At 38.1% G+C, this 11,977-nt stretch overlaps 1 protein-coding gene across 1 annotated transcript; it reads left to right on the top strand.

The window, feature by feature from the left end:
- Positions 1 to 3,989: 3,989 nt before the first annotated feature.
- lrrc8ab (leucine rich repeat containing 8 VRAC subunit Ab) lies at positions 3,990 to 11,712 on the top strand. Its single transcript, XM_048189386.1, has 4 exons — positions 3,990 to 4,233; positions 4,808 to 5,094; positions 5,251 to 7,372; positions 10,508 to 11,712. The coding sequence occupies exons 3-4, from the start codon at positions 5,255 to 5,257 to the stop codon at positions 10,781 to 10,783; spliced, it is 2,394 nt and encodes a 797-aa protein (XP_048045343.1). The 5' UTR covers positions 3,990 to 4,233; positions 4,808 to 5,094; positions 5,251 to 5,254; the 3' UTR covers positions 10,784 to 11,712.
- Positions 11,713 to 11,977: the final 265 nt, after the last annotated feature.

The raw sequence follows: 11,977 nt of genomic DNA, 5'->3' as shown, positions 1-11,977 counted from the left end.
CATCATTTGTTTGCATCATCATTTTGTATCTAAAGCAATTATATTCAGACATTTTTAAATGTGATTTGTCCAAATATTTTTGTGGACACTGTGTGTGAAAAAAGCATATATCATTAATAAAAAAAAATGACCATGTACCCAAACCTTTGTTAGTTTGTGTGGATTCATTGTCAAACCCAGTGCAAAGTTTGTATGGGATTTTTTCAGACTGTGATATAGTCTAAGAATTGATCTGCTCAGACAGCACTGTGTAGTCATACTCTATGAGAAAACATTTCAATTTAGCAGCTCTGAATGCTTGAATGGCTATTGTTCTGTGAACAAATCCAAGTGGCGGACAGCATTCCTCTGAATGGTTCACTCAGTCTAGTGAACTAAAAGCACACTTTATTCCCTCTTCTCCACTTAGCATCCATGAGCCTACTTCCTCAATGTTTGAAGCTCAATTCACTTTACATCATTGCCTAAACCACATTTTTCACGAGTCCGATGCCCCTTTTTTTAAAACTTTCTTGTGTCTTTCGTTCTTGGGAATAAGGGCACCATTCAGAGTTGAGCTCTATTATGAGACTGCCTTGGGAAGAGAGAGAGAGGTGTTTAGCATAAATGACAATCACAGTATCACAGAAAGGGGGCTACGGCACTGAGAGAAACACAGCTTGGCAGCTGAAATGACAAAAAGGGACAGGAGGAGAAATATCTTTTTGCAAGAATTCAGAGAATGGTTTAATTGGCTGGATGTAGTTTTGTGATAAACCCAACTATATTAAACTGTTTTTAACTATTCTCTCTCATCTTTGATGATAAATAGCTGTGTGGAATTCACTGGAATGAAAAGACCACCTGGTGAGGGGAACACTGAGGTCACTGAAAGTTTCAAGCCTGCAGCTGTCAGATCAAAACCAACCGGGAACTTGAATGTCAATCAAAAAAAAAAAAAAAAACTTGGGCGGTTGTCAGGGTTGAGTGACTCTTAAAAAGTGTGTGTTTTTTCTTTTACTTATCTGACTGCTTTCCTTCATCTTGGAAGGCCATGCTCAGTCTATAGAGGAAATAAAGGGGCGTTCACACTACACTTTCATTCCATTCATACACATGCGAATGCTGGAGACAAAGAAATTTTGGAATTTGCGGCATTCCAAAGTTTGGTGAACTCTGACCTGCAATATTTGTATCAAGTCAAGACGTGTGACTCTTAGCTGATTTAAAAGAACATAAACTTTAAAGCTGCAGGTTTGCAAAAATACTGGTATTGTGTATTTTTACATTTTGAATTGATTATTACTTGTTATATGTTGAATTTATGTTTTTAAAAAGTTGTGGTATGATATCATGACCGTTGCACTGTGTGCTCAAAGTCTAGTGTGACCACCACTTAACAGCATCTACAATGGAAATACAAAGATGTGTTATAGACTGGCCTTTTATTGATTCAAAAATCTCATTTAACATTTCAAACAGAGTTTCTGTTTAGTACTTCCTCACTATAAAGATTTAATTCTATTAAAGAGATAGTTCACCCCAAAACTGGATGTTATGCCATGCATCATTTACTCACCCTATGTTGTTCCGAACCTGTATGACTTTCTTTCAGAATTTATGACCTGCTCTCATCCACTGAAAGCAAATAATGACCAAAGGCTGTCAGGTTCCAAAAAATAATTATAATGATAATTAGCCATAAGCCATATGATAACTTTATATGAGGAATGGACTCAAATTTAAGCTGTTATTCACTGAAAATCTTGCTTAACAGCTCTGCTATAAATGACTAGTCCTTTAACCGGTGAGAAAAAGCCACCAGATAAATGAAGAACAACAAATACATACCTTTGAGGCTTTTGCAGGTCTTTATATGCTATTTAGCTCTTACATTAAGTAATAAGGATGTTTACATTTGCAATTACAATCGAGCTATAGCAAGATTTCCAAGCATACTTAAAGGTGCTAAAGAGGATCTTTTCGTCGACTGAGAAACCAAAGACTGTTAGTGAGTTTTTGAAATGAGCGCATGCGTAAGAACAACCCCCCTCCTTCACAGCTCATTTCGAGGGAACGCCTCCCAAAACTCGTGCACGAGTATTGGAACACGAGTGTTTACCACCGGCATTCGCTGTGTCATGTTAGTGGATTCATTATGTCAGACTCACTTCAGGTGACTCATAATCTGCAGTTGTTACTCCTGTCTCCTGACAAAAACATTGCATGCGGCACCTGTAGAGGCTGGAAAGTTACTGGAGCGCGCAGCCGCGCACGTCTCGCACAAGGAACGTCATGGCAGTGATTGACAAGCCAGAGGGCCAATCAACGCACGTCTCTCACAAGGAACATCACGGCAGTGATTGACAAGCCAGAGGGCCAATCGTTTACGCGATGATCGCGTAAACGATTGGCTGATGTTTTTAAGGCCCTACCTCATGCATAGATGATGTATATTAATATTATTACTTTCAGTGCACCTAATAAATAGTCTTTTATCAGTTAGTAAAGACAGTTTCAAGTAATATTGCAAAAATGTATAAAACAAAACATCCTCTTTAGCACCTTTAACACGCTCTAATCAAATATTTTCATGTGTCACTGCTGTCTTTCAGAGCATGCGCAAAACGCAGAAAGCCAGTTGTGAATAACATGTTGTACGAACTACAATAGCATTCTCTAGGTTTGGTTTAACTATGCTAAAGTCGGACTGATGCGATTTCAGTCAACCTAAAGTGTTTACATATCAACAATGAAAAAATGAAGGGCGTGACATTTTGTCCATAGGAATTTGATTGGATTGTTGCAATCTCATGTGAGTGACAGGTTGCCCCGCCCTCACACCAATAAACATGTCATCAGAGAAGAAAAGAGATGTTGTTGCAAGAGGTAGGGGAAGTTTTTTTGACTAAATATTATATTGATGATGTGCACAAATAAATAATTTACTATAAATACTGCAATATTCCATTAAAAAATAAGAATTGTAGATTTTATGGTGACATGTAAGTGCACTAGCAGCCCATTCAACAGATGAGTCGAGCAGAGTTTGGAGCTTTGTTGACATAACCTGCAGCCTTTCTGGATGAAGTGGTCTTTGTTTAAGCCTCCTGCTGTGGGAAATGTAAACGGTGACACAGAATTCTGCCTTTGCCTTTCACTTATTTTGATGAAGGTTTTGGTGCTCTGCTTACTGCTGATCTGAGTGTAGATTGTAGTTGTGATGTACTGACTTGAGGTCTGAAAATTCTGGTCCTGGATCAGTCCCTACTTTTTAGAGTGTGTTACAGCCATCAAAATCAAAATTTGTTTATATTTGCAAAATACAATTATGTTGGTCAGTGAAAACACTGGAAATCTCTTCTTTGTACTTTTGTCAGTTGAATAAAGGTTAAAGAGAATTAACAAATCACAGATTCTTGATTTTATTGCATTTTACAAAATAAATAAATAAATTATATATATATAAATTCCTCATACAACCATGGATTTGATATACTATAGAATTAAACATACATTTATTATTAAGAAAATATTATTATTACATAAGAAAATTAAATAATAAAATAAGATGTTCTCTGTTTTTTTCTGAAGTGAATATAGCAGACTTAAGTACATTACATTTTAGAACTGGTTTTGAAGGCACCTTGCCTTATGAATGAACATTTGCTCATCACTAATACATAGTAAAGGATTGTCTAACTATTTAGTGCCATATTCATCGTCGTGAAAAGGAAATAATGACAAAATATTAACAATATCATTGCAATATGACAAATAAACATGCTGAAATTATTATTGTAATGAAAAAATATAACTGTATATAGCAAATAATTTGATGTTTCATCTACGTTTAGACAAAAAAACGATAGTGATAGGAGCTACACACAAGACAATAATAATGCATTGCAAATGATAAAAGTATTAAAAATATATAAAAGATTTGACAATAAAATGGTATGAAGGAGGTAGCAAGAATGCTTAGATACAATTTTAACATTACATGTTGTGATTCCAGCTCCAATCCAGTGAGTGGCGATAATGAGACGTAAAGTGAAGCTAAAGACAAAATCCAAAACTCAGAACGCACTGCCCTCTAGTGTAATGAACTGATTATGAAAAATACATTTGATCCCTGCAGCTGAGATTGCAATTTGCGCTGTTTGTCTTGGTTCAGCCACTTTCCTTTCTGGCTTTCTGAGCTCATCAGTCCGAGAACAGGCACATGGAGCAGAGGTGGCAGCACACAGCTGGGTGAGTACACGATCCTGTCAAATGCCGATCAGTTTCCCTCGACGAGTAAAACAAAGACACTCTGCCCTTTAATACAAAGACAAGCAGCAAACTAATATTACGACATGCAGTCATTCATGTGCTGAGCGGCGACTCTCATCATAATCACACATAACGGTACACGGGCCTGTTTATTATTGTTTTGAGTGCATAAACAATATTTTGACGGTAACCTGTGAGAGACTCGCCATATCTAGCTGAGAGGATTCAGAAATGAACTGGTTTAATCCAGTTGTCTATTCCCTTATTTGTGGAGCAACATCTATATCATGTCATTCTTTTCTTTAAGTTAATATCTATCATAATTTTTCCGTTTTTAGGATGTCTCAGCTACCCTTTTAATTTGTGACTTATATAATCACTAGTCAGTTTTGCCATTTAAAACAAATGCTTCAAGTAAATGAAGAGGAAATAAGTTTTCAACATATTTTTTCCCTCAGGGAAAAACTAAGATTAAAACTGCTTTGAAATGGCTCTCAGAAAATGCATAGTTGTCATATTGGTCATTGTATTGTATGCTGTTTTATCACGACAGGATCTGTGTCCCATCCTGACATAAAGGACTGTGATGAGTGCCAGTTCCTGACTGGACATGTGGAGTATTAGGTGAGATCCAACTGAGGAGACACTGCTTCAGACACTGCCCTGCCTTAGACAAACAGGATTTGAACCCTGGGGTCACGGACTCTCCAAAGCCAGAGGAGACAATTCTTCTGTGTTATTATCGGAAATGGCTAATAATAGATGACAAGAAAGCCAGAGCATTCTTTTGGCGGAGTCTCCTTGTGTAACAGCCGGAGAAGACAGCCGTCCTCGACTTTGGTAAAATATGTTTCAGATGTTTATGTTGGGAGATGATATAGAGTTAGTTTGTAATAATGGGGCAATTTTAAATATCTGCTTGTGCATAGCATTGACAATCAAGTCATAATTTGTAAGTATAGATGTTGTATGACCATGCCAATATTTTTATTTCAGGTAAATGATGATCCCCATAACTGAGCTGCGCTACTTTGTGGACACGCAACCTACGTATCGCATCCTAAAGCCATGGTGGGACGTGTTCACAGACTATTTATCCGTCGTAATGCTGATGATTGCAGTATTTGGGGGCACGCTTCAGGTCACACAGGACAAGATGATCTGCCTGCCCTGCAAATGGGTAGTTAACAAGACATGTAGGAAGTATTTCAATTCTACGTTTTCTGTGCCCTTGACCCTTGAACCTCAAGGAATCCAGTATGACCTTGATCGGCACCAATACAACTATGTCGACGCTGTGTGCTATGAAAACAAGCTGCACTGGTTTGCTAAGTATTTCCCATATTTGGTGCTACTGCATACACTCATCTTTCTGGCTTGCAGCAACTTCTGGTTCAAGTTCCCTTGGACAAGCTCTAAATTGGAACATTTTGTGTCTATCCTCCTGAAATGTTTTGACTCGCCGTGGACCACACGAGCTCTGTCTGAAACTGTCGTGGAGGAAAGCGACCCTAAAGCTCTGGTGAAAATGAATGGCTCCTTCGATAAGAAGGCTTCGTACGTTAGCGAAGACGTTGAAGCGAGTGTTCCCATGCTGTCCACAACCAGATCTCGTATTGAACATGGAATCGTGGACCACTCTGATACTGGTGTGCTGGATAAAAAGGAAGGTGAACAAGCTAAGGCATTGTTTGAGAAGGTGAAGAAGTTTCGAATTCATGTTGAAGAAGGCGATATAGTCTACCGACTCTACATCCGACAGACTATCATCAAAGTTGTTAAGTTTATTCTTATTATTTGCTATACTGGCTACTATGTACACAATATTCAGTTCAGCGTCGACTGCAATGTGGACATCGAGAGTCTCACTGGTTATCGCATGTACAACTGTGCCCATCCCTTGGCCACTCTCTTCAAGATTTTAGCCTGCTTCTACATTAGTCTAGTTATTGTGTATGGCATGATCTGCGTATACACCCTCAGCTGGATGCTTCGACGTTCCCTCAAAAAGTACTCGTTTGAGTCTATCCGAGAGGAGAGCAGCTACAGCGATATTCCAGACGTGAAAAACGACTTCGCCTTCATGCTGCATATGATTGACCAGTACGACCCCCTCTATTCCAAGCGATTTGCGGTGTTCCTCTCAGAGGTCAGCGAGAACAAACTTCGCCAGCTGAACCTTAACAACGAATGGACTTTGGAAAAGCTTCGGCAGAGGATCACCAAAAACTCCCAAGAGAAGTTGGAGCTCCACCTGTTCATGCTTAGTGGGATTCCAGATACAGTCTTTGACTTGGTGGAGTTGGAGGTTCTGAAGCTTGAGCTCATTCCTGATGTCACCATCCCACCAATCATCGCCCAGCTTACTAACCTCAGAGAGATGTGGTTGTACCACACGCCAGCCAAAATAGAGGCTCCAGCACTTGCATTTCTGAGAGAGAACCTGAAATCTTTGCACATCAAGTTCACTGACATAAAGGAGATTCCTCTGTGGATCTACAGCTTGAAGAACTTAAGCGAGTTGCATCTTACTGGGAACCTTAGTGCTGATAACAATCGCTACATTGTCATCGACGGTTTACGAGAGTTGAAGCGGCTAAAGGTTTTGAGACTGAAAAGTAACTTAACAAAGCTGCCTCAGGTGGTCACGGATGTTGGAATGCACCTCCAGAAGCTGTCCATCAACAATGAAGGTACCAAGTTGATGGTGCTCAACAGCTTAAAGAAGATGGTGAACCTGTCAGAGCTGGAGCTTGTCCGCTGCGATCTGGAGCGCATTCCGCATTCCATCTTCAGCCTGCACAATTTACAGGAGATTGATCTAAAGGACAACAACCTGAAAACCATTGAAGAGATCATTAGTTTTCAGCATCTTCATCGACTTGTTTGTCTAAAGTTGTGGTATAATCAGATTGCGTACATACCTATCCAGATAGGTACTTTGATCAACCTGGAGCGCCTGTATTTGAACCGCAACAAGATCGAGAAAATGCCACATCAGCTCTTCTTCTGCCGGAAGCTGAGGTTTCTTGATCTGAGCCATAACAATCTCACTGATATCCCATCAGAAATAGGAACTCTACAGAACCTTCAGTACCTTGCTGTAACTGCCAATAGGGTAAGTCAAGTTCATGACTATTGTAGTTTTGAGTTTTTCAGTTTTGTTTAGTTTTCAGTTTGTTATTAGCACTTTTAGATTATTTCTTTTCAGAGTTTAAAATTTTTTAGTATTCTAGGGCTGTATATAGTTTTACAGAATTCTATGAATCAAAAACTAAAATGATCATTAATTTGTGGCCATTTTTATTTTATTTTGGTTAGTTTTGGAGTCATGAAAATGTATTTTATTTTATTTTATTTCATTTAAGTTGACAAAAATATTTTGTTTTAGCTTTCAATTTAATTTTTATTATGATAATACCACTTCATAGCTTGTGTACTTGCCACTGATGCAGATGTTGTTGTTTTATTTTTATTAAAAGCAGGCATATGCAATAAAAGAATAATTACCCAATAACAATAGATAGAACCCCAGAAAGTTGAGACATTTTGTAAAATGCAATAAAACCAAGAAGAATCTGTGGTTTTTGTTAATTCTCTTGAACCTGTATTTAACTGACAAAAGTACAAAGAAAAGATTTCACTGACAAACAAAATTGTATTTTGTAAATCTAAACAAATTTTCATTTTGATGGCAGCAACACACTCCAAAAAAGTTGTAACAGAGGCATGTTTACCACTGTGTCATATCACCTTTCCTTTTAATTACACTTTTTAATTGTTTGGGAATTGAGGATACTAACAGTTTTGGAAGTGGAATGTTTGCCCAATCTCGCCTGATACAAGACAACTGCTCAACAGTCCGTTGACTGTCTGAGTCTCCTTTTCATGATAGGCCATACATTTTCAATAGGAGACAGATCTGGACTGCAGGCAGGTCAGTCATGCATATTCTCTCTGTGGTGTCTGAGAAACCACTCTGATGTAGCACATGCAGAATGAGGCCTGGCATTGTCTTGCTTAACAGATGCCATTTTGATGGCAGTATATGTCTTTGTACGATCCCCAAAATACTCCTCCACCTCAGTGGTACCTTCACACATATGCGTCACCCATACCATTTGCACTGATGCACCTCCATACCATGACAGATGTTTGCTTTTGCACCTGTCGCTTATGAAAGTCTGGATGGTCCCTTTCGTCTTAGGAACTGAGTACTCGATGTTTGTTTTTCCCAAAAACAAGCTGAAACATGGGCTCATTTGACCACAGCACACATTTCCACTGTGTTTTGGATCATTTGAGATGAACTCGGGCCCAAAGAACTCAGCAGCATCTCTGCATTGAACAGATGTATAGCTTTATCCTTGCGTAACAGAGATTCAAGTTGCACTTATTGATGCAGTGGCAGACTGTTGAGTGAAAGCGGTTTTACAAAGTACTCCCGAGCCCATGTGGCTATATTTAACACAGTAGCATGATGGTTCCTCATGCAATGCTATCTGAGGGCTCGAAGGTCACGCACATTCAACAGAGGTTTCCTGCCTTGCTCTACACAGACTGAGATTTCTCAAGATCCTCTGAATCTTATTATATATGGTAGGTGGTGAAAGGCCTAAATTCTTTGCAATCTTGCATTAAGAAATAAGATTTTTGAAGTGTTTGACAATTCTCTCATGAAATTTGGCACAAAGTGGTGAGCCATGACCCATCTTTGCTTGCAAAGACAGAGGCTTTGGTGGATCTTTTGTTTATACCCAATCACGATCACTTTCACTTATTACTAATTCACCTGCTAATTGTGGACTTTTTTAAAACTATTCTATAATCTTTTCATTTTAATTAAACCTCTGTCCCAACTTTTTTGGAGTGTGTTGCAGCCATCAAAAATCAAAATTTGTGGTCAGTGAAAATATTGGAAATCTTTTATTTGTATTTTTGTCAGTTAAATAAAGGTTTAAGAGAATTAACATCACAGATTCTTATTTTTTATGTATTTTACAAAATGTCCCAACTTTTCTGGAAATGGGGTTGTGATAACATAACTGGTTCAAGGATGAAGCAAAAGTGCTACTGATTTTATGCTGAAATTTAAAGGTGCCCTCGAATGAAAAATTGAATTTATTTTGGCATAGTCAAATAACAAGAGTTTAGTACCTGGAAATGACATACAGTGAGTCTCAAACTCCATTGTTTCCTCCTTCTTATATAAATCTCATTTGTTTAAAAGACCTCAGAAGAACAGGCGAATCTCAACATAACACCGACTGTTACGTAACAGTCGGGGTGTACACCCCAATATTTGCATATGCCAGCCCATGTTCCCAACATTATGAAAGGCATTAGACAAGGGCAGCCAGTAACTTCTGGATCTGCACAGGTGAATCATCAGACTAGGTAAGCAAGCAAGAACAATTGTGAAAAATGGCAGATGGAGCAATAATAACTGACATGATCCATGATATCATGATATTTTTAGTGATATTTGTAAATTGTCTTTCTAAATGTTTCGTTAGCATGTTGCTAATGTACTGTTAAATGTTGTTAAAGTTACCATCGTTTCTTACTGTATTCACGGAGAAGAGAGACCTTCGCTATTTTCATTATTAAACACTTGCAGTCTGTATAATGCATAAACACAACTCCATTCTTTATAAATCTCTCCAACAGTGTAGCATTAGCCGTTAGCCACGGAGCACAGCCTCAAATTCATTCAGAATCAAATGTAAACAATCTAACAGTATACAATACTCATATAATCCGACGCATACATGCCGCATGCATGACGAACACTTTGTAAAGATCCATTTGAGGGTTATATTAGCTGTGTAAACCTTGTTTATGCACTGTTCAAGGCAAGCACGAGCTCCGTGGGCGTGGAGCACAAGAATTAAAGGGCCACACACCCTGAATCGGCTCATTTATAATGATGCCCCAAAATAGGCAGTTAAAAAAATGAATTAAAAAAAATCTATGGGGTATTTTGAGCTGAAACTTCACAGACACATTCAGGGGACACCTTAGACTTATATTACATTTTTTTTTTAAAAGTTCTAGGGCACCTTTAAGTAGTAGGGTGAATTCAGGGTGATTGGGACACTTTTTGCCATTGAGATGGCTTTGAAAAAGTGTTCCAATCAACCTGAATTCACCCTACGTTCTTGTAAATTACACTGAGTGTGATGTGATTGTACTTTCAGTCAACTTTGTTTTCTGATCTCTGTCCTCCTTTATGCTTTCATTTTCCCCATAGATTGAAGCACTCCCCCCTGAGTTGTTTCAGTGTAAGAAACTGCGAACGCTGAACCTCGGAAACAACTGCCTGCAGTCTCTACCCTCTCGGTTTGGGGAGCTCACCAGTCTGACGCAGCTCGAGCTGAGGGGCAACAGGCTCGAGTGCCTTCCTGTTGAACTTGGGGAGTGCAGATTGCTGAAGAGGAGTGGTCTAATTGTGGAGGACAATATTTTCAACACTTTACCTTCCGAGGTCAAAGAGCAGCTGTGGAGAACTGACAAAGAGGCTTCTTGAAGCAGATGCATAAACCTGGGAGCACTTGCCTGTGTGAAGATAGTGTGAGGAGAGGAATTCAAATCAAGCAATAGAAAATTAAATTATACATGTTTGTCACATTTTTCAGGGTTCATCAGAATGTTCCTGAAAAACAAAGGGAAAAAGGTCAGTATTTCACAATAAGGCATGTCGTGTTTAATTGTAACATAGAAAGCAGTGGCATTTCTGCTCCTTGACACTTAGGAGTGAGCAGACCAAATATTACATCAGGATTAAGGTGCTGTTCATTTTCGCCTTAATATACACAAACACTATTCACTTATAGTATTTTATTATAAACATTTCTACTGTGTTTTATACCAGTGTTACTGTGTAAGTCTGTGAAATCACTCTAATTTTACCTATTCTTAAATCCATGTGTACTGTTGAAGACTCCCAATTCAACCCGATTAGGGTTTACTACTCTAATATATTTTTTTTACTTGAAAATCATTAATACGTGAATAACTGGTTAATATATTCTAGACACATAAAGGACACAAATTAACTTTTTTGTTTGTTTGTTTGTTTGTTTATACATGCCCTGTACATTACCATGAACATTAATATGCTGTACAGTCTTTTTTACATACTGATGTCATCTCTGTTACATAAGAAACATGCATGATTCGATATTCATTACCTCTTTTACCCCAAAAACATAGCAAGTTAATATTGTCTACAGTATTCTTAAAATCATTGTCTTTATTGGAAGTTTAATGTGTTAACTGAGCAAATGATTTTTGATGTTTGCAGTATTTAGTAACTGAAGCACAAATGAAAGCTAAGAACTTTTATAAAAATGTACACTAAGAGATAGTGTTAAAGGATTAGTTCACTTTCATATAAAATTTTCCTGATAATTTATTCACCCCCATGTCATCCAAGATGTCCATGTCCTTCTTTCTTCAGTCGAAAAGAAATTAAGGTTTTTGATGAAAACATTTCAGGATTATTCTCCTTATAGTGGACTTCAATGGCCTCCAAACGGTTGAAGGTCAAAATTACAGTTTCAGTGCAGCTTCAAAGGGCTTTAAACGATACCAGACGAGGAATAAGGGTCTTATCTAGCGAAACGATCGGTCATTTTCGGAAAAAAATGTAAATGTATATGCTTTATATAAACAAATGATCACCTTCCAAGTGGTTCCACCAAAACTGCACTTTCTTATT

Source organism: Megalobrama amblycephala, linkage group LG4, assembly GCF_018812025.1.
Source record: "Megalobrama amblycephala isolate DHTTF-2021 linkage group LG4, ASM1881202v1, whole genome shotgun sequence".
NCBI lineage: Eukaryota > Metazoa > Chordata > Actinopteri > Cypriniformes > Xenocyprididae > Megalobrama > Megalobrama amblycephala.
Note: the sequence above shows the minus strand (reverse complement) of the source record. Positions and strands in the feature narration are given on the sequence as shown.